This window comes from Chamaea fasciata, unplaced genomic scaffold (genome assembly GCF_029207755.1).
Source record: "Chamaea fasciata isolate MVZ Bird 193981 ecotype frontalis unplaced genomic scaffold, bChaFas1.0.hap1 SCAF_2, whole genome shotgun sequence".
In the NCBI taxonomy this organism is placed as follows: Eukaryota; Metazoa; Chordata; class Aves; order Passeriformes; family Sylviidae; genus Chamaea; species Chamaea fasciata.
In genome coordinates, this window is record NW_027094087.1 from 49,897,682 (window position 1) to 49,921,916 (window position 24,235).

The 24,235-nt window shown below is 37.7% G+C and overlaps 1 protein-coding gene across 4 annotated transcripts in view; it reads right to left on the reverse strand.

The window, feature by feature from the left end:
- The window catches only part of DCLK1 (doublecortin like kinase 1), a 229,875-nt gene that overhangs the window by 65,685 nt on the left and 139,955 nt on the right, over nucleotides 1-24,235 (reverse strand). For all 4 annotated transcript variants that reach the window (XM_066176006.1, XM_066176007.1, XM_066176008.1 and 1 more), the window contains exon 5: nucleotides 7,718-7,834. In XM_066176006.1, coding sequence (XP_066032103.1) covers nucleotides 7,718-7,834 — 117 coding nt within the window. The remainder of the gene's footprint in view (nucleotides 1-7,717; nucleotides 7,835-24,235) is intronic.

The following is a 24,235-nucleotide window of genomic DNA, read 5'->3' on the forward strand; positions in this document are numbered from 1 at the left end:
CCCACACAGGCTCTTCCACCTCAACCCAAAGTCACCTATGTCTGCACTATCAAGCGAAGAAGTGGTGCAGACACACAGATATTGCAGACACATCTTGTATCTCAGAAGAAAGGAGACTGCCTGGAAAATGCAGTTCCCTGGAATCCACCAGAATTTGTTTTTTCCTGTAGTCCCAGAAGGGAAGTGTCTCTTGGGTTTTCTTTTCCTCTGCACTTCAGCTGATATCTATGAAATTATCTGCTAATTTCATGTAGTACCTAATCAAGAAAATACCTACATGTACATAAGATTTAATGAAAATCTGTCTTTTGGACTAGAAAGACTAGGATTCTCAAAACAGTCTCCTTGAATGAAATACAATTTCTAAGCACATTTATTCATTTAGCATTTAACTTTTCATCCTTAAAGAGGGTTAAACAACTCAACCAAATATACTTCTGCTGTTTTTGTTACAGGGTATAAAATTATGAAAATTAATTTTTCACTGATTGGTATCAAAGACAAACACCATAAATAAAAAATTAAAAAGAAGACAAGATCAAAGCAAAAATCATCTGGAAATCCCTGGGTCTGCAGGATGACTCCATCACTCCCATGGGTGTGTGCTCTTGGCTTTAGGAAAATTTTGCTTCAGCATATTTATTACAAAATCTGTCAGCTGAGTACCTGTAACAGTGTGAATAAAGACATGCAACCTTGCCAAAGACAATACGATGTGTCATGCTTTTTTCCTTTTTGGGGTACAAAGGACCTTCCTGAGTCAGGTGGTTGAAGGAGGGCTCTTTCTGCATAACAGCATAAGGATGAACTATCAGACTAAATGAAAACATATCCTATGGCAGAGGAACATCTCTACCTCTGGGGGGTTTTTGGTTTGTTTGCTTTGTTGGTTTTGTTTTGTTTTGTTTTGTTTTTTCACTAGCAGAGAAAAGCACAAGATCTGACCTCCACATGGTCAGTGGGAGGAAGACTTCCATAAGATCCTGTTTCCATATCCACTTTTTCTTTAGGGAACATCTACAGTTTTGACCAGGCCTTAGTTTAACATGCAGTTTCACAATTTCTTTGCCCAGATAGAATTTAAAAAAGAACCCTCACACAGCCTTTGGTAATATGAGCTACTCTATCCATTCCTCACGCATGTTCCCTTTGTCATTTGGAATAGGCACATATCAACCCAGGTGTCCTTGAAATAGTCACTTGTCACACTGAATAACTCAAATTCCTAAATAACTCTTTTTAAAACCAAATTTTAACACCGGAATTGATACTACAAATAAGATTCCAAGCATCTGACATGTTCTAAATGATAACTTGAAGGAAACAGGAGATTGCTCAAAAGGGAGAAAAGGTGAGAAGGAAATAATTTTGAGGAAGGTGCTCAAACTGAAAAATACCCAAGTAGCTACCTTTGTTGAGAGCAAGTCCTGAAAATTAGAGTTGGAATTTCACAAGGTAAACCAGAGCTCACCCAAATACAGCATCTTTCCTTAAGTTAATGGACCAAGGGTACAGTAATTCCAGTCTTCTCACGCTGCTCTTAATTTGATTAAAAATAATGATGAAAAAGATGTAAGCGTTTCTGCTTTCTTTGAATCTATTACCTCTTCACCCACACTGAAGCTGCCACCAATTGTGTTAAATGGCAGCTGGACAGAAGCCACCAGCTACTGAATAGCCATCAGACATCCATAATTTTTAGTCACCAGCAATTGGCTGATACTCAGTCTCACCAAAATTAAATGTCACTTTTATTATGCCCTTTCCCAAATATTATTTGATGCCAACAAAAAGACATCAAAGTGGTTTACAGGCTTTAAGAAGACATCAGAAAAATTAAATAGAGGTAGGACTATCTATTGCACTTGGAATCAGACTTCAGCCTTCTGCCTACCCAGGGAGGTCACACTATCTTTTCTCTGCTTCTCTTCTTTGCCTTGTTCCATGCTTCTCTTCTCTATTTAGACTGAAAGCCTTTTGAAGCAGACAATACTTCAAATGGATTTGTAAAAAGCCAAAAAGCAATCCTCCTGCAGTGAGATTTCTGTCTGGTGGTACTGTTTTGAAACACTGTCAGATGTAAATAACAAACTGAAGAAAACATAATAATGGAGAAGTCAGCCCTTACACAGATCTTCCTAGTTTACTTGTACTCTTGGAAGAAAAAAATATTCTGTGTTTTTATATAAAAATAGGATGCATCTGTTCTCAGGAGCCAGGGAGGCTATCAGGAAAATATAAGTACATTAAACATATGCTCCGTTATGAAAAAAAAAAAAAAAAAAAAGGAGTGAAAAAACAAGGATGGAAAAAAGGTGAACACCATTTATGTAAAGGCACACATGCCTTTGAAATATGTCAAGAAATGGTGTAAAGGCAGATGCAGTCCTTTTGCTCAGTGTAGATTATAGCTCAAAAAACAACAGGAAGTGTGTGTTTCTCACAGACTGATACATTTTACTTGGTCCTCAGCTAACCAGAGCAGAGATTTGAACCTTTGTGGCCCTGGGCACTTTTGTAGCCTCTGGTTTCATTAAGGGTCTTTTCTTGCAACCCTGCGGCCTGTTTTCCACTCTCAAATTCCTGCCCCCTAGCCCTTTGCAGCCACAGGAGTGTGTCGTAGAGCCTGTGGGATGGTGTTTTTCATCCTGCTGTTTCCATGATGTTATTCCCATGGCCATGCATCTGCAAAATATGACAGCGCTGTTATGGTAGGTTCTGTATAGAACTTTCAGGCTTGCCAAGGAGGCTGCCTTTAGGAGCAGCAGAGGACAAAAGGCACTTGTACAGCATGATGGTCATCTAAGAGCACTGGAATTGTTGTTAAGAGTCCTTTTCCCCCAATAGCAGATGAGACAATGAGGGAAATGGTTCCCCAGGACAGTGGCTGGTGGCTCTCCAGGAAGAGGGGACATTCAGGGTCTTTTGCCTGCTCCTCATAGTCAGGGGACACCACAACAAGGTGAGACTGAAATGGAAAGCAAGGGCCTTCAAGCAGAGTTTTCTAAAAAATAATTTAACATCACCGAGTTTATCTTCAAAGCTCCTGTTTTGGTAAAGTAGTATCGTTCCAGATTTACAAGACACAGAAAAACAACAAATGACCAGCCCCTCAAAATAACCCTTTTGATTTCTGTAAGCAACTTCAGAAGCTATTGGGATGAATTTGGGAAAGTTTATCACCCTGAACCACCATTTGCTCAGAAAAAGGAACTCATGGACTTCATTCAATCTGTAAACATTTAGTGCAAGCCGAAGTTAGACTTAATTTATTGATGACTTGAAACTCTGTCAAAGAAGGGAAACAGTTTTTGAGGATGGCATTTAAGTGCTTAAACCAGAATAGATTGTGTATATGTCTTAGCCTCATTTATACATCTATTTCTCTAACAATGGGAAAATGGCACAAGACTTTGCCTTCAGTAACTCTAAAAAACATGACTCCAAATCAGCTATCCTGTTAAATACCTGCATTAAAGACCATACCATTCTACAGATGCATACACAAGAGAATAAAAATTAACTCAAGGATATGTCTTCATTCTACAATTTTATCAGTTTTAATAACCAACTTTGAGATTTGAATTCTTTTAACATAGTCTTTGTCTATGGAACTTTCCTTGGCCCATGTAATTATCCATGCATATTTTCTTGATATGAACATTAATTCAAGTCTGAAGCAGAAATATGATCCTTTTGTGCAGTTAGAATGTGCAGACTTCTCAAAGCGCAGCAAGAATCAAAAAGAAACAAAAAGAATCAGATTCTTTCTAATTAGCAACACGCTCTTCTCCATTCACCTCTCTCAGCTTTTTGTCAAGGGTACACTATCAAGAATGCTTTCTGCTTCCCTTTATCCCTACTTCTTTCAACTTTGTACTATGATAAAAGTTCAGAAAATTTTATACCTTTAACTTTTTGTAATATGTATGTATTGTCTTTGATCAGAGCAAAGAATCTACTCTTTTTCTTATTTTCCATGTTTGTTGCTAATGAAAGAAAAATCCCTAAAAGTAGTTTAAAGGTTAACTGAAAACAGTTTAAAAACATACAATAAAAACACATGTACATACAATTAGCAGTAACAACATGACAGCAAAAGCATAACTTCCAGCTATGCACAAGTCATTCAGGAGATTCTCTAGTACTGAGATGTTTAATGTACACTCCATGGAAAAAAATTATCTGCTCATATGTGTGTTAGATGGCAATTTCTCTATTCTGTTTCTGTCACAGGTACATAATTGCAAGAAACAAGCAGCATTTTTATGCTTGCTGGGTGGCAGAAAAGTGAAATCTGTTCATATTATTTGCATTTCATGGAAGAACTTTGGGTTTTGTCTAAAACCATTTCAGAGTCAATGTTCCTCTTTCTTTCTACTCCTTTTTTAAATTCAATGTCTAATATAAAATTGCATTTTTAAAAAAATCATTGACTGGTTTTAGCTTTATATGATTTAAAAACAACTCTTGATAGCAAGTCCTTGGTACATTTTTGTTTCCTTGTATGAAAGTAATACTAATCTAAGTTCTCACATATGTAAAGTTAGAAATAGGTGTACTGTAACATTCACACAATTTGACCTATTTGCAAAAAGCAAACACCAGAGACCCAGACAGCCAAATCAGAGCCATTCCTCTCACTAAAAATAAATTCTATAGAAACACTTTCAATTGTTTATCCTTTTTAAGCTTAACAAATTTGGAATAGAACAGAATAAAATAGAATACTTCTGTTGGAAGGGTCCTACAGCAACCATCTAGTTCAACTACCTGACCAACGCAGGGCTGACCAAAACTTCAGCATGTTCAGCTGAGAAGTGGAGCAACAGAGTGACTTTGGCAAGCGCCTGTCATCCAACCAACCACACAGTATTTCTTAGTAAAGGAATGCTTCCTAGCTATAGAATCATTGAGTTGTTTAGACCGCAGAAGACCTTTAGAACCATCAATCCAACTATTAATCCAGCACTGCCAAGTCTGTGACTAAACCTCAATATCCCTCATTGCCATGTCTACACATCTTTTAAACATCTCCACAAATGCTAACTCAACATCTTCCCTGGGCAGCCTGTTCCAATGCTTGACAAACTTCTCAGAAAGAAATGCTTCCCAATGTCCAGTCTAAACTGTCCCTGGTGCAGTTTTGAAACTTTCCAACATGCCTTGTCACTGGATACCAGAGAGAAGAGCTCAGCACCTTTGCTTCCACATCCCCTCCTCAAGAAGCCATAAAGAGCAATCAGATCATTCCTCAGCTCTTCCTTTTCTAGCAACAAGACAAGCCCAAAGTCCTTAGTTGCTTATAAGACATACCTTCCAGCCCTTTCATCAGTTTTGTCCGCCTCTGGACACATTTGGGTACCTTCCCATCCTCCGTAAACTGTGGATCCCAGAACTGTACACACTGCTCAAGGGGAGGACACACCAACACTGAATACATCATGACCATCACCTCTTTCACCTGGTTGGTGGTGCTGTGTTTGACACACCCTAGGATGCAATTTGCTCTCCTAATTACCAGGGCACATAGCTGACTTGTAAAGAGCCTGCTGCCTACCAGCACTCCCAGATCCCTGTCTGCAGGGCTGCTCTCCAGCCATTCCTCTTCCAGTTTATACTTGTGCCTGGCATTACTCCATCCCAAGTGCAGAATTTGGGACTTGTTCTTCCTGAAGTCCATCCCATTAATCATTGCCCAATGTTCCAATCTACCCAGATCCCTTTGCAAAGCATCTTGTTCTTTCAGAGAGTCATCAGCACCTCCCAGTTTGTTATTATCCTCAAAATTGTTAATGGTGCATTCACCTCCTCTATCCAGATCATCAACAAAAAATATTGAACAAAACTGGCCCTAGACCTGAATCGTGAAGAAATGGTGCTGGTGACAAACTAACATGTGTCTATTTCCTATAAATGTATTTTCACATAAAAATGTTTAAGATGGTTACATCTGTCATCAGAAGAGCACCATCCAAAATGGCTTGCATTTTTAATATTTTCACTACACCATTTCGTGCTATAAACATAATATGTTAATTATTATTGTTGTATAGTAAAAACATTCCTTTTTCCATAGGCTGTAAAATAATCTCCTGATCTTTTGAAGTACGTAATATATTCCGCTCAGACCTTTACAGAAGTGAACTGCAAGATGCTAAGATTTACTCCCCTACACTTCCCCAGCATCTTTAAGTAAAATCAGCAGTTTCTTTCAGGACCAAAACTAACACGGTATCACATACTCAACACAGAAAAAACGTTGCTAGTCCCATAGAAATCCCATAGATCCTTTATTATTTACAGGACAGTTATTTCACATAGAAATGAGCATACACAGTTCAATGTTCATTACCTGTACTCACAAATTCATTAGGAAAAAACCCCAGAGTCTGTAACATTGACACACCAAACAGGGTCTCCCTTGCTAAAGTTTAATTTAACTCTGTTTCACACAGCTACAAAGAAAGTAACTTAAAATATTTATGAAAGAGCTACTCTGGACTTGTTCCTCACAACTGATATTTCATCCCATTACCTCTTTTCAGGTTTGTGTTATCTCAGCTGTTCTCTAGGATGTGTAGGAGGCAAGCTGCCTCCCAGCCCTACCTACATCTATACCTCTGTCTCTCATTGTGTCTCTCCCACTTTCCTCCTTCCCAGAGCAAGAATTTTTTTTTCCTCACTTTTGTATTTTTGTAAAAGAAAAAAAAATAGTTCCAGTCAGTCTATCTCTACCCTCTTTGAAACCAGCACTGGGCCATTCTGATCACCACCTCCCCAAGAAGACCTTATAGTGCTGGATGCAGGCTTCAGTATGCCATTTGCTTTCCTGTTAGCAGAAGACTAAGGCACAAAGTGAGATGGCTTACAGACAGCTCTAATGTTTGCCTCTTGCAAAATCCGTATTCAGTGCTCCAAATGCTTGAATGGGTCTACTCAGCTGGCTCACACCAAGGATTATTTGTACCTTTAGGCACCAATACAAGCAAACCAATGCACTTTTTTGTTTATTTTTTCTGCTTGGGAAAAACTGCAGGGTGAACTACTCATCAGCTATATAGTGGGAACCTATGGTAAAGGCAGCCAAATCAAGGCTCTTCAGACTGAACTTTTTAAAGCTTTTTGCTGTATTTTCTTCAGCCTGTATCACTGGTTCGTTGGGTCAATTCTGACATTTCTTCCTCAGCTCTCTTTTCACCTCACATTCACATCTGTAATTGCATTCTTTCTCTGCCCTGCCCTCCTTTTCCCAATATCCTCATGATCTTTAATCAATCCTTTCCTCACTACTGCCTCCTCACTCCGTCAGAAACAAAATACCAAAAAGACTGTGAAATTAACCTTTCAGCAACACAGATCTTCTGCTGCATAACTCGGGCTACTTTCTAGATTGTTCTCATTCAGTTCCTAGTACAAAGACTGCCATACATTTTTTCCTCAGCATTTAGGTATTGGAAACAAAGACATGCATGAAAAAATAAACTGAGTTGAACCACTGTAATGCCAGATTATGATTTATACGATGCTGAAGCTTTACTTTGTATTGGGAAGACACTTGATCTCAGATGTCACTGAGAAAACATGTGAATTTTTAGTATCAACTATTTTATACAAACAATGCTTTTCCCCAGAAACATGGAATTTTAAGTGTGTTGCCCACCCTACTGGAACAGAATGGTTGCTGTTGTTGAGAAAGATTGTTTCCTTGTTTTACCTGAGCTAGTAGAAGCAGGAGACTTGCTGCGTCGGGATGGGCCTGGGCTCTTGGTGGTGCTCCTACGTGAACTCGAAGCTATTTTGGTATAGGAAGTAGATTTCACCACCCGACATTCTAGAAGACAAAGAAACTGCATAAGTTAACAATTAAGAAAGCCAGCAAGATTCTGTAACAGAAAGAGCACTGAGAAGTGAAAACATTTAGCCCACGCTTGTTTTCATTCACCTTGAGGAGTTTTATGAGAAAGTATAAAATCTGTATAAATGGCTCCATTAAAATCCAAGTACAGTATGTACCATATCCCAGACAAAGAACTGCTGCAGTAAGCCAGACTTTTAAATACCATGGTTACTGCAGGTACTTAGGACAGCTTAATTTAACAGTGCTGAGACTACTCATAAAATTTCTTTCATTTTGAAGATTTCAGTGCAAGTAATGTAGCAATTTTTGTAAACAATCCACATGCAATGTAAGCATTTTTGTCCACCTAGGTTGTCTCCTCTAGAAAAAAACGGAAGTCTTCTTTTCTGTATCAAAATGCTACAACTGTACAAGGTTACGCAATTGTCTTCCACTGATGAAAGGTTTGAAGAAAACAAAGCAGGTTTGTTGCTCCTGCTTAATCCTCTGGTGAGCAATAGCCCACATTGTATAGCACACACAATTCATCACAGGTGAGAGAAATGGCAACACTCACTCATAAGAGACATCAGTAAAATCAACGAAGAGGCAAAATTATCCTCCCACTCAAGAACACTACAAGATGTTCAGGTTAGAGTTTATGTACACCCACACAGATCTGTAGGCATCCTTGCATTACGCCTGCAAAATGGTTCTTGGCCTGGGGATAAAAGAACTTATTGTGCATAGCACTGATGTCTGGCACTCCTAATGGATACTAGATTAATCACCAAACATATTACACAGTTGGGGAAAAAAAAGATCCACTTCTTAGTCAATATACAATTAAAACTCTGCAGAAATGTTTACACTGTCTTCACCAGACAATGATAGTACACTTTGCTTGTTTAAAAATACATCAGTAAACATTTAGTTGTGTACCAGACCTCTTTGCTATTTTATTCCCATGGTTAAGGTTCCTCAACAGAGGTTAAAAGAAATAAGAATTTTTTCTTCCTAGTCAGAGAATACCGTGTACAAGCCTGCACATTATTTAGTCTTCACAGATCAGTGGAGCTTGTAACATAGTTTAGACAAATTAGAGAACAAAGAAATAAAATTGAGCATAACTAATTAACTTAAACATATACACCCGAGAATGATGTAATGAAATTTATTTCTCTTGGCTGCCCTAACTGTTCATCTTTCATCAAGCTGTTCAAGGAAATAGAAGCAAGAACTGATGCGTTACTGAGTGAAACATCCCGCACAGCTGAGAGCTGAGAGGACCAGAGAAATGCCTTGGTTTTCCCAAAGAAGCTTTTCTTCCCAAACTCTCCACATTCCTAATGCCCAATAGTAGCTAAGTTCTTTCTGTTGACAATTTTTGTGATTCACTGATGACTTCTCTTGTTTTATACTGAACAATCAGTGGAAATGGAAAAAAAAATTACTCTATGAGAAAATTATCTACTGAAAACAGGAGGAATAAGATGAAAGCTTTCAGTTAGGTGCTGTTGGGTAACTACAGCAGGAATCTTACATTGATTTATTGGTATAAACAGCTGCTCCAGAAACTACATACAATGCAAATGTAAACAGGTTCTTTATCTTCCTGTAAACAAAGTTGTAAAATTTTCAAACACCTAACAGCCTGTTAAAACTGTGTTGTAATCCTACTGTGGGTCTCATTCACAGGAAACAGTCAGGAAGGGGAACTACATATTCCAATGGTCAACAAACAACAAGACTAAAGCAGAACAATCCAACCAAGCTAAACCCATTAGAATATATCATTTGCTTAGCTGAAGAATTTAAAGAGTCCATGAAGAAAACAGCTACTTTATGAAATATGTAGAAAGTTTTCATTTTTCCAGCATGTAAAGAAAACAATTATCTACATCCTCTTCCAGCAATTCATGCTAAAGCTTAACTCTTATTTTATTACAAGTATTAATACTCATTCAGGTTCTCTCAATACCTTAAAAACACACAGAGTCTTAAATATTAAATATGGTATTACCACCATATCTAATTGGGCCAGCGATGGGTCTGTCCTGGAGCCAGCTGGCATTGGCTCTGACAGACATGGGGGAAGCTGCTAGCAACTTCTCATAGAAACCACCCCTGTAGCCCCTCCCACCTCCAAAACATGGCCGTGCAAATGCAGCTCATCTGAAAATCATCCTGAGGGGCTACATACAGACCTGACCTGTGAGTAACCCCACACTAACGGCATATTGCCCTAAGAGGAAGTCACCTCTCGCAGCTAAATGATCTCTCTCCACAGGAGAGAAACACAAGTGACCATATGGTAATCCAAGGAATGTACAAACATCACAGGATCATAGGATAATCCAGTTTAGACTTGAGAAATTCCTAGTCCAGTTTCCTGCTCAATGCTTGAAGCAGCATTACATTAATAGTCCTGGATGACTTGGGAGATGCTTCAAACTCCTTGGGGCATACACAATGCAGGAGGATCTTGGAGAACATCAGTGACAACTTCCTCTTCCAAGTTACAGAAAAAAACAGTAAGGAGAGATGCTCCACTCACACTCACAAAAAAAGGAAGACTCTGTGAAGGCAGAAGGCAGCCCTGGCTGCAGTGACCATGATAGGAGAATTCAGTATTATGAGGGGATTGAAGGACGGCAAAATGCAAGATCACAGTTCTAGACTTCAGATAAGAAGATTTGGGACTCTTCATGTATCTGCTTGGAAGAGTCCCATTGGATAAAGGCCCTGGAGAGAAGAGGGACCCAAGAAAGCTGAGTAATATTAAAGGATCACCTCCAAGTTCCACAACAGTCCATCTCAACAAGGAGGAAGATGTTCAAAAATGCCAGGAGGTCTGCATGGATGAACATGTTGCTGCTGACCAAATTAAAACATAAAAAGAAAGCATAAAAAAGGTGGAAGCAGGACAGGTAACCTGGGACATATATAGTCCAAGTCCAAGAATGCAGACACAGTTAGAAAAGCCAAAGTCCAATTAGAATTGAATCTGATGAGACACAGAGGAAACAACAGGAAGACTACAGAAAATGCACGCCCATGAAATAGGTGCCCTATTGCATAAGATAGGGCCCCAATGACATAGAATTTGGAAAAGGCTAAAGTATTGAATGGCTTCTTTGACTCAGTCTTCACTATCAAGCTAAACCTTCAGGAATCCCAGGTCCCAGAAGCAGGGTGAAAGCCTGGAGAAAGGAAAACCTATCCTGGGTGGAAGAAGATCAGATTAGAGAATACTTGAGCAAAACTGGAACATATAGGTCCATGGGACCTGACAGAATGCACCCTGCAGGTGCCAGGGGAGTTGGCTGATGTCATTATGAAGTCACTCAATAGTCTTTGAATGGTAGTGATAATTGGGATAGCCATTTGAAGTCCCAGCAAATATCATTCCTGTCTTCAAGAATACCCAGGGAACTACAGACAAGTCAGCCTCACATCAGTTCCTGGGAAAGAGATAGATAAATAAATCATGAAAATAATTTCAAGGCACATTAAGGACAAGAAAATCACCAAAAGTAATCATCATGGATTCACCAACAGGAAGTCATGCTTGACCAATTTGATACCTCTGCACTGAAATGACCAGCTTGGCAGACACAGGGATAGCAGTGGATATTGTCTACCAGGACTTCAGTGAGGCTGCCATCTCAAACATTTTTCTTTATATCCAGTCTAAAACTTTTGTTTCAATTTTTATCTATCATCACTCATCCTCTTACCAAGCATCACTGTGAGGAGCCTGACTCCACCACCTTGATGGAAAGAGATGCTACCTCATTGACATTGGAGGTTACTGGCAAGTAATCCTGAAGCAACTTCCTTTATCTGGCAGAAACAACCCAGCTCCATCAGCTTCTCCTCACACAGCAAGTGCTCCAGCTACCCCCATCATGATGGTCCTCTTCTAATTGCCTCCAACTTAATGATATCTCCCTTGAACTGAGGGGCTTTAAACTAGACACAGTACTCCAGATGTGGCCTCACACGCGCTAAGCAGAGTTAGTTGGTTCCTTGTCCCTACTGAGTCCTATCTAGTCTACGTCATAGAAATATTGTCTTTTTTCCTATTTTTCTATTTGTATAAACCCTTTTGAGCTCAATTATCAACTTATTTAGCATAATTTTCTTGTTCCTCTCAAAAATAATTCACAGGTTGTGAAATTTTAAGAGGTCACAATACAAATGAGCATATATTCTCTTTAAGTTAAACTTCTCAAGTGCCACGTTTCCTATCGGTATACAAGTTTATTCTAAAAGAACATGGGCTATGGTATGGCCTCTGGAGAGCCATGTAGGAAAGCCTTCAGTGCTGCACACATCAGGTTAGAGCAATTCATGCTTTCAAAGACTAGGGCAAGACTAGTTCCAGAGTCTAAAAGGATTTCCAGTCATGCGCAGACTGTAACCAGGCTGCATGTTGTAAACAGGTCTCAGCTCCCAGGAACAGTTTATGCATGCAATTCTGTTGTCACATTTAGTTTGTAAAGTAAAATTTTACTGCAGGCAAAGATCCCACTCAGTAACCACACCACCACTGCTTGTTCCTCTAAGACATTACCATAATTTGCCTGTTGCTGTAGGAGAACTCCATGTCCATAGAGAAAACAGAACAATACTTCATGTTTTATTGAAACTGTGTTTTCTACACAGAATCTAAACTGGTGAGCAAATAAATACATACCGTCTCCTCATTAAAAGTATTTGGATTACTATACAATGGGTACTTTGCAAGCCATGAAACAGAAGAGCATTTTTCCACCAATTGTCTTTTGATGCCAAAACTGTATCAGAAATAGATCTGAACTCCTGACAGAAGACAGCTATACTACCTTCCTCACTCATGTGGGCATGGCATTCCCAGCCAAGAAGAAACACAAAGTGTTTATGTATTATGTTCAGTGAGGAAAGAAATGTTCCATGAAATCCCAGTCCTTCCTCTCACCATAGACTGACTGAGCTTAAAGGAACAAAATGATGACACCCATGGTAATGCAAGACAAAAGGAGGTCAACTTTACAGTTTGAACTTTACAGACATTATTGTTTTCCAGCTCAAAATATGATATAAATAAGAATGTTCTTCCAGTGAAAACATCTTGCAATAAGATGTTCTATTGTATAACTACACACAAAGCTAAAAAGTATGAGAGAGAAGTACAGATTAACAGCAGCAAGGCTAAAAATGTAACACTGCAGTCCCTTTATAGTACGGAATATTATCACAGAGTTCTGCGGCCTTTATTGGACATCAACAATAGGGATGAGGAAAAAAAAAGAGAAAATAGCCCAAGGCTATCATCAGACATAATTAAGACTGTAGGGACACAATAAGGAAAACAGAGTTGCTGAGATTGTACAGTGGTGTCTATGAGCAATAGGAACAGTCAGAACCAGGAGGGAAGCCCAATATATATACTTTTGAGCTCTTGACTTCGTGTTGCCAAATGGATAAAATGAGGTAAGCATGAGGTAAATAAGGGATGCTAACATGCAGAATAACAACGCCTCCAGTCTCCAGCCCCATGATGCTTCATTTCCAAAATGTTACATTAGCTTCTACGCTCATTAGATTTTACAATGGCCAAAAAGCAGCAGAGAGTAACTAATCTGCAATAAATGTGTCATAAAATGAAAAAGTTTAATGTGCTTCTAGAGAAGGCTGTGAAAAGTTATTTAAATTACCAGGAGATCAAAAAGGCTTACTTGTCAGCAACTCAGAAGTTGACTGTATGGCCTTCATGAGTTCTTTCTGGGCAAAAATATCATTCTCTGCTGTGTTTTGCTTTTCTTTGAGCTCTGTGTGTAGGGAATAGATTTTATATTTTCAGTATCCCTGCCAATCTGTTTCTCTAAGACGAGAACATTTAACTTGGTTTCAGCAACAGCTGTATCCTGCAGATAAGCAAGGGGGGAGGATCAAGGATGTCTGTGGTTGTTGGTAAGCCACTTTACTGTAAGCCTCAGGCTGGTGCCTTTTACCACTGCTTAAAGACATTAGTGTCACTAGCAACATCCTCAGGCCAATCAGTGGATCATTACCCCAAATGCAGTACCAATTTTAGTTTTTAATGTTAAGGGTAATTTGTTCCATGCTGCTAATTCTTAATGCAGCTAATAAGATTTTACTTTTCAGCTGTATTCATGCCTTCAATTAATGCCAGTAATCTTCTGTTTGCAGAACTAAGTTTCACTCTCTTCAGCAAGAGAAACAGTCGCCTCCTGTCTAATGGCATCGATACACACTGCAACTCACCCTACCCAAATGATCAATCACTGGCAGCTATGACTTGCAATTACAACATGTTCAAAAGGGTAACTATCATGCAGTTTCCAAAAATGAAAGGGATATAGAGTGTTTCACAGAGGTTTAAGTAATTTCAAAGCTTCTATCGTCATGGTTGTGCCTACTTCAATTTTTTTCTGCATGTCTTCCTGTTCAGTGTGTTCCTGAACACATAGTAGATGCGGATGGACGGTGATGTACGTATAGAATGCAAAATCCTAAAGTTTTATCCCATGCACTAAGCTCTATGTCACCGTAAATGCATGGGGTTTTGAGACTTTGTATCTTATGATTTGATTTCTTACCAGTAATTGGTCTTCCACACATGATAAAGATTAGGAATTCTATTTAACTGTGTGCCAAATACTTGTGGAAGCAATTACCTAAATCTCTCTTTTTTTTTTTTTTTTTTTTTCCCTCCTGAAAAGTAATATACTTTGATTGGGGTATAAAATACAGAAACAGATTTTCTTTCATGTGAAAAATCATTCTCCAATTCTGAAACTGGGTTAAGTATATACAATAAAATAAAAACTATTAAAGCCATCTATGCCTTATTACAAATCAGTGAAACAGAGAATCTTGAAAGGTCTTAGGAACACAAATCACTTCACCCAAGCTAAGAATGCTTTCAGATGTATGTACTACTCCAAAAATACCTTGTTAAGATAGAAATAAGGAATGTATTTGTGAATTCACACATTATCACTAATATCTCATTCTGCTCTAATGTATAATCTCCAGATTCTGAATTCAAATGTTTCTAAATTCACCAGAGTCTAAATATTTACCAGAAGAGGTAAAAAGATTTTATGTATAAATCAAAACATTGCTCCACGTATTTACTATTTCTTCTTCAAACATGTTCCTTTCTTAAGGACTCTGTTGGGAGGATAGAACTCATCTAATGCCAGATAGCTAAAAATATCATGATGAACCATTCACCCCACAGTCCTTCTACAGTCAATGGAACATGTTCATTTCTGAGACCTACCTTAGGAACCTGTAAGTTAGAAAAGGTGAATCTTACTCATGAATTATCAGATACAAATTACAGATTTTGAGTTTTGGTGAAAATGCCCTAATTAGAAGCAGTATCTTTGGACTGGCTACAGGATTTTTTACTTAATACAAACTTTAATGAAAGATTTTGCTGTATTTTGTAACTTTACTGTGTATGAGTAGATTTTATCTCCCCATCTTCTCCAAATGCTAAACTTTTTGTCAGATCCATCTCACACAAACCTCCACATTAATATTTTGCCTACAAAACCAGCGTTATGTTACATCTTGCTTTACATCAGAAAAGAAATCTGCTATCATGAAATATTCCAGCCCACAGCACTGGAAAAAAGGATAGAAAAAACATTTTTCATCACTGCGGCGGCTTTTCTGAAAAGGCACAATATCTAATTATTTTTGAGCTCTGCATTAGTAGGCAGACAAAACTAGAAGACTTCTTCAAAACCTGCTTGTCTAAGTGAATCTGAAATGTTTCTGACTGAATTAATGTGAATGACTATGCATGGGTAAAATACTAATTTCTGAAATTAAAACTGGACTATCAGAAACTATTTTTAAGATACCTAAAGACTAAGTTGAAATAAGAATTTTGTCATCAGCTAAAACATATCCCTAGCACATGTTCTCTTTGACATGCCTTGTGTATCTTGCCACATTCTCTGTTCCACTCCCAGAGATTTTAATTATCACTGTTTGCTCAGTATACTTCAGCCAAGATGTTTCAGTGCTGATACAAATGTTCATTAGTTTGCTCTTGTATTCAGCACCCTTTCCTTACACCACTGCAAATTTACCGTGCTAGCTGCAGTGACCAAAATATCACAAAGCTGGAAATGTTTAGAATTAATTATGGAAATTAACTGGAAATGTTTAAGATGGCACAACTGATTAAAACTGCAACTACCTGTACCATTTTTAATTATGACCTTAGCATTATTCTTCACCAAACAAAGAAATGTTATATGCCTTTGGTTATGGCTTTCCTTTTCTTTCTGTGACAAAAGCTTGTTTACAGGGCATATAGTATATCAACAGATATCTCTCAAAAAACACTGGTGAAGCCACAGGAAAAATGCAACACTGAAGTGCCTTACTTTATCTGCACAGTTTGGATGGCCTTTCTCTTTGCATTGTTTTATTCATTCAATTGGAGATGAAAGGAGAGAATAGTACAAATTAACTAGTTCTTAAGTATTCTGTTCATCAAAATCAATGGCTTGCTCTTCTGTTCAGCACAAAGAGATAATATTTATCCTATTACCCATTAAAAATAATTTTGTTCTTTACATTGAGAATAAGCAGAGCTCCTATCCAATCCATATGATAAATATTAACATCATCCTAAGCACCAAGTACAAAGACATTATATCATTTATTTTTTTCAAGTATGGTCTAAGAGAAGTGTCAGTATTGCAGTCCAACAAATTCTGGGGTTCTGGTATCACTACTTGCTGTCTGAAGAGTATAACTTGTTTACAATAGTGTACTATTTCAAATTATTCTTTTGGAAGTTTACAAGCTCAAGTCATTTCTACAGTTACAAATATAAACCCTAATTTGCAGAACATCATCTTAACTTGGGAAGTATCAGATAAAGGTATTATTGAGAAACATCCATTCAAAACAGTTAACTTTTAATACATTTTAGCAAAGTCTCTTGAAGTTACAGATTTTTTTGTGTAACTGAGTTGTAGTGAGAAACAAAATATGAATTTAAACTGCCCTACTTATTTCTGTTTTGATTTTTTTCAATTAAATCTGCCTACTTATAATGCATTTATTAGTATAACAACTTTATTGTGAAGCATTAAGCTTTAAAAGCCTTTTTTTTTCTTCTTCAAAGAAACGAATTATACTATATTGGGATAAAGATTATAGTCATAACAGTTAAACACAAATCAAATTCCCATGGCTTACACAGCTAATTAGTTAGATTAGCAAGGAGTCTTCCACAAAACAAGGGATATACAAATAGAAAATATCCATTAAAAAACAGATGAATATGAGAAGCCAGTTGTTGTGAGGAGTTTTGTTACTTAAATGATCATTAAAAATACTAACTGCAATCGGGCAGACAACATAACCTCAACTACAGCGAGACTAGAAGACAAGATACACCGAGAACGAGTCAGAGAGAGTTTTTAGATAACATTTTCAAATTAGCGAGATGTGAAGAATATTTAGAGATACATCTAAGATGAACTCTGAGCTACCAGACACTATTTTATGAGAATTGTGAAGGCTAAGTAAAGACCCAAGAGAAAAAGTCAAAGCAAATGTCTATTTTTAAAAGTGGGACACAACAGAAAACTGGGAGTTGCAGAAAAGAGACCTTTATTTGAGATTTTGGAGAAAAGTCATCCAAAGGGAGAGTATAAAGAAGACATAGTCAAGCTCCTTTCCTTTTAGTTGTGGCAAGACAAAAAGCAATGGGCACAAACTGAAACACAGGAGATTTCCTCTGAACAGCGGAAAACATCTTTTCACTTTGGAGAGACCAAGCACTGGCATGAGTTTCACAGAGAGATGGTGGAGTCTCCAGCCTTGGGGATATTCAAAAGCCATCTGGATATGATCCTGAGCACCTTGCACCAGATGACCTTTAGGGGTCCCTTTCAAGCTCAGCCCGTCTTTGTTTCCATGACAATACAAAGTAATAAAGGAAACAAAATATTTGAAGCTTAAAAGGTATTAAAATTATGTACAATGGTAAAAATAGTTTTGTCAAGAATAAACTGTGTCAAAGTAGTCTTCCTATAAAGGACAGAAGGAGACACAGTAGAGATTATAAGGCTTTTTGCTCAGAATTTTGAAACTAAAGCTGCGATTCAAGAAAATACCATCTACAGAAATTGCTTTTAAGATGGGCATTGGAAAAGCTAACCAGGGTAGTTTACTGTCAAACTAGGAGACAATGAGCAGAGAAACTCACCAGGCTTCTGTTTCTCATTCTGGTCTGGTCAATATTTATTTGTCTTAGTACACAATCAATGCAATTAAAATACATTTTAAATCTGTAGACTACACTACCATAGGTAAAGCCATAGGCATTGTGGATCAATTTAAATCTGAAAACTGCAAAGTCATCAGAAAAAAAACAGATTAAATTCAAGGAGTCCAAGGTACTAGAAGGAATAAGCAACATAATAAAGGTTGAAGCCATCACTACAAGGAGTCAGTTGCTTAAATGCAAAACAGCAGTTCTGTAAAGGGGGACATAAGATTTGCAGCGGGTCACGTGCTGAATTTGAAGTAAACTACTACAGCAAATGGAATCATCACTCTGCTTAGGGTATTATCACCTCTGTGGAGGGCATCTGACTTAATGCCCAGGGCTACTGCAGTGTTAGCTAACACAACAAATCCACTTTTGTGTTTCCCATTTATAAACATGAGGATTTCACCTTCACAAGATTAAGAGAATGCTAAGGAATATTACAACATGAGGAAATATGACTACTCAAGGAAGGCTAATACAAATGGGATCTTTCATTTCAAAAAAGTGATCAGACAAAACAGCAGCCTTCAATACTTAATAGACTGCCAAAATGAAGAAAAACTAAATTCCTACTATTAGTTCTAATACAAATACAACAAAGCAGAGCGATCTTAAGTTTCCAAACAGTATATTAATTCAGACATTAGAAAACCTGTTTTCAACTGCAATGATAAGGAAGTACTGGAAGAGATCATGTGGAGGACTTGTTGAAGTTCCCTAACTAAAACTGCTCACACACAGGTTAGCCAGAAACCTATAAAGTCAATTTACGTAGGGCTCCCGTGGGACCTCTGAGATCCCTTCCATGATTCTTTTGATTAAGTCTTCCTAGTATGACTCATAAAAGTTACTCCAAAGTTTTTTAACTGTCAGTACTTCTGCCTGAATTTAGCTGAAAGATAAGTAAAAGGAGAAGATGCACTCTAATGTAAAACTGAGTGAAAGTCGAAGAACATTTCAGCAAGGGAAAAATGATTGCTTAATGGGTGAATTAAAACCATTATCATTTCCTGAGTGGGGAGACTATTGAGATATAAATCTTTTATTTGTCTTCAAAAGCCAGAATTATTAACTTTTACAATTTTTCTCAGTAGGACATTAGCAGAGCTGGTATCTCCAAAAAACAGGCCTTCTCCTCCACAGTCAATTCAGAGCCTGGTTAGTTAATATTGTCTCATACCATTAAGAAATATGTACATTTCCTCCAAGCCAACTAGATGACAAAATTTCATCCTGAAAGCAGATATTTCTTACTGGCTTCATAGATTAGATGCTTTTGTACTTTCATTGGACAAATCTAAACTGATTTTGTAATGCTAGGGTTGATGAAAAGGCATGATGTCTCTATCTACATTTTCCAAAACTCAATCTACTCTCTGAATACATCTTTCAGTTGTAATCTCATACACAGGCATGTCTAGATGAAAAAGCCTAGATGAAAACAGAAAAGCTCACACATTCCGTATAGTCCAAGAAAAGCTGTCATTAAAAAAAAAAACAAAAGAAAAAAAAGAAAAAAAGAATAATAAAAGCCAACCAATCAAAACCATATTACCCTACATCATCTTCTGAAGCACTCTGGACTGCAACCACGTGAAGCAAGGATCAGAGGTTAATATGCAGCCACTGCCTAAATGATAATCAACAAGCAGTGTGTAGGCAGGGGGCACAGGAGGAGTGCTAGCTATAGACCAAAAGACTATATTTATATGCATTCCTTAGGTTATTGTTGAAAGCAATGCTTTACCTACAAAGTTATAGGTAACATTTATGATAGTGTCTAGCATTTCAGTGGGTCACTGTTTTCAGAACTATTTTTTTGTAACCTTAATTCACTACTGAGTTGCACAAACTTAGCTGATATTAGACAAATCCAGTTTGAGTGGATCTTCTTCTATGTAATGAAAGCCATTACTGTGATCCATAAAGTTTGCTAACCCTTAAAGTACAGTTGACATTTTGTATTTTGTAGGGGCGCTTCATTTTTATATTCTTTGATCCATATAATTTTTTAATCTGCAAGGTGGTGACCAAGAAATATCTCTATCTTCACCATTCATTTGAAAGAAATTCAAATGTGTAACCCTATCAATTTGCAATTTTTTAAGCAAACTTGATATCCTACTAGTGTCTGAAGAGGGCTGTCATGTGAATTGACAAAATATTGGGCTGCTTTTAAAGTTGTGTAGCAAGTATGAAAGATTAACAAATAATTAATTTAATAAGGTCTGCCATGTTATTCTTTGTAAAACCCCCACAATTTTCTCAGATATGTTTTTTTATTTAATGTTACTTCTTTAAAATATTGATTTAAAATTTTGAGACTATACCATATTTAAGAGCATTCCTAGTCTTGGAAAGGATGTAACACTCTGAAGCTGTTTCTGAACAGATAAAAAACTATCACTACAGACCTTGTGCTAACTTATCTATAAAAATTTTCAAAAAGCTACTGAATCTCCTTTGAAAAGTCATCAAAACATACTTTTTTTTTTTTTACAGGTATATTAAAAAATGCTGAAAATTCCTAATACAGTTGAAGCCAAAAGTTAAATTTAAACACAGGTTTATTCACTGGACCTATTCATACCTTCCTCTAGATATTCTAAGAGAGATTGTGACTTCTTATCACCTACACACAGATAGCAGTGTTGTTCAAAGCCACAAAATAGTGATATAGACAACAATGCCAGTGACAAAATACAATCCCTAGAATTCCTAACTTCTATCCTTCCAGTATCTGAAACACAAGAAACTCTTCAAGAACATCATAAATCCACTTCATACACAAAATTTAGAAATACTGGAGACAACATATCCTTGCCTTAACTTTCCAATTTGCTTCTAACCTCCCCATGGTTTCATGTGTCAGTCCCAGCCTCCCATATGTCTGTTCCTCCTACAAAAAAGCCTCTACACTTTCTCTGACACCAACATCTATGAATAGAAAGCTCTCTCTCAGGCAACCTGAACAAGGCAGCTTCCCTCTCTGTATGATCCCCCGATGATTTTATTATTTAGCTATTGCAATCGAGATGATGTAACACAATGCAAAACAAACAGATGGGCAAGAGATATAAAGCGTGGCAAGGCCTAAACTGGAAAACATCACTGCCAGAAATGTTGTTGGGCTTGCAGCTGCTGACATTGCTCCTGGGACGTGTGCACACTGAGGATTTGCTGGCAGCTGCGTTGCTGGCTGAGATTTGCGGCATGTGGTTCTACTTAGGTGCCACAAGCTGGGCTTTGTTTGCTTACTCCACATTAACATGTGCCTGCATGCAGACCTGTGGAGATAAAAGGTGATTCTGGATGCCAAAACTCTGCTGTGTAGATCAGGCATGTTTTCCTGTGCTGAAAGAATGTGATGAACAAACGGGAATTTTTTGATGAGGCAGGTTTACTCCGCAAACGGCACCAATCCAGCTTTGTGACAATGGAGCTCAGAAGGCTAAATTAGCATATCTTAACTTCTGTGCTCCTGCAACAAGCTGCTCGACTGTCTGAGAGGGTTTATTTAAATCTCACTTGGGCATCTCTAGTATTAACAGGTGTTCTGTGAAGGTATGGAAAAAAAATATAATCAGTCCCTGGAAAATTTCTCTCCTAATTATTATTACTCCATGCTATCTTTATGTGACAGAAGGTGCAGTTCATTGAACACAGAAAAACAGAGGACTTAGAGACATTGCTTTGAGGGACAGAAAATAAAAAATGAAGAAATACTGGGAAAAGGATACAACAATTACAAGCCAGTGCAAATTCAGTGATAAAACACCAGAGAACAGAGTAAATCAAACCCCCAAGTACTCTGATTGTTCAGTCTCAACTCATCACTCTGTAGACCGTGACTAGGCAATGGCATTTCCACTGCAGTTATGGACTAAAGCCAGGAGCAAGAAACACTTGATGGACTGAGCTGTACAAATTAAGTGATCAACAGGAACAGCTGAAGAAGGGCAATAAGATTCCAGTTGCTGGAACTGTTTCAGGTAAGCAGCATCTTTTAAAGTCACCAGTCTCATGAGAAAATCACCTTACTGTTCGAAGATGAGCTCCTTCCCCTGATACTCACATCTGATGAAACAAAATAGCTTTTTCACAACATATAAACTAAATAATCTGTGTATCTCTCACAGGTGAGAGGAATACGGTGCAAACAGTAGAGTCTGAAATTAAGTATTGTAAATCTGAGATATTTACAGATACAAAAGTAATAGATATGGATGCAGAAGTAACATTTCAGATGGGTCAAAAGCCATTATGGGAAGAGAAGGCATTTTCAGAAGAGCATGAATTAACACCTTATTTCTAGCAGAGTAGGATCCATAGAATGTAGAATAGCTGGATTAACATCTAGGCTGCTTTGAAACAGAAAATGTAAACAAGTATTTTTATTTGCTTCATTATTTGTTCCATTCTTTAACCAAAATGAGTATTTTTATAGGGTTAATACGACTTTAGAAACAGGTAATAGAGGTACTTGGCATCAATTCCTAAAAACCTAACTCTTTATTCTAACAAGTTTGCTGATTACATACTGGTAACATAACAAGATAACATAGTTGAACTACACCATTGTTATCTGCAAAATTGGTCCACTTTCAGTTGCTATTTAGCTGTCAGAAGGCATGAAAGGAACGGATTGATGAGGCAGGAGGATATCATGATCCATATATTTTTTTTTATTGAGGCAAAAGATTTATTTCTGGCTATTGATGCAAGGATGATGGAAAAATTTACACAAATGCTCCCAAAACCAATCAGAAACTTTGAGGCAGAAGACATCATCAGCCACAGTTCCTACTCACAGGCACCTCATCAATGATTTAGTATGACAGAGGGGACTGCAGCTTCATTATCTGGTGATATTTTATTTATTCATATTTAATTAATGCATATCATAACAATTTGGAATTTGACTGCATTGCAGAAGACAAGGGAAAGAAATGAAGCTGTTCTACTGCCTGTACTAACACATCTGCTTCACAGACCTACAGGGATTCACTCAGCCACAATACATAACACAAGTGAAAAAAAGTACTTATATTCTACAAATGAGTTACAAATTCTCCATATTAAATCTGGGTGAAATAAACAAAGATGTCTTCAAAATTTGTGTAGTGGACATGAAGAAATCTATTTATCTTCATTATAGGCTGAAAGTGTTTGGGTAAAAGTCCCCACTTTAGGTGAACCATGAGGAGAAAAAAAAAATGATGGCAGAAGAAGAAGAAAATAAGTAACATGACAAATTAGCAGAACCAAACCTCTCCCCCAGTGGGAGAGAGAGGTGAAGGCGAAAGGGTAGATTAATCTTGCTATATCATATGGTCTTGATCTTAAAAATTTCTCTGTGTGTTTAGCAGAAATCACACACACAATGGGGGGACTTTGAAAAGATCAGGAGCCAGAGCAGATTAAGATGAAATGGGGCCAGATCCAAAAAGCTGTCAACCTCCCACCCTTTCCTGCAGACTCCCATGTGGGCAGGAGATTGTTTCATGGCTCCACAGTGCTGGTCTGTGCTAAACTCGTTGATGAGTGCTCTTTCTCCCCATGCCTCTAACAGAGAAGGACTTTTAACTTCTCTTTTCATAGTAGTATGAGCCACAGCTGTGGACACAGGTCTTAGTAACCCATCATACTTTGTGGCCCCAAGTTGATGTGCAGAACCTGGCTGATCCAACCTCACTAAAAAAACTGGATCCATGCCTAGCCAAAATAGAAATAGTATTTTTAAAAAGCAAAAGAAATGAGAAAATTTGTTATGCCTGTTTTAAAACAGAAATTTAAAGAGAGAAAAGGGGCTCAAGCACATGACCAGGTTACTGCAGTTTACCCAGTTGCTGAGTGTCAGCTGAGTCAGAGCCATTATCTGCATACATGCATAGTAAAAGTGCCTTAATGCAGCATGGCTTAGCTGAGCCTATAATAGAAGATTTAATTAGGTGTACATGCACAATTTATACATCTGAGCTGATGTGCGATTACTTTTCAAGCTCCTGAAATTGCTTGTATACGCAAACCTTGAAGTCAACCAAGCAATAATTTAGACTTTTAAAAAAGGA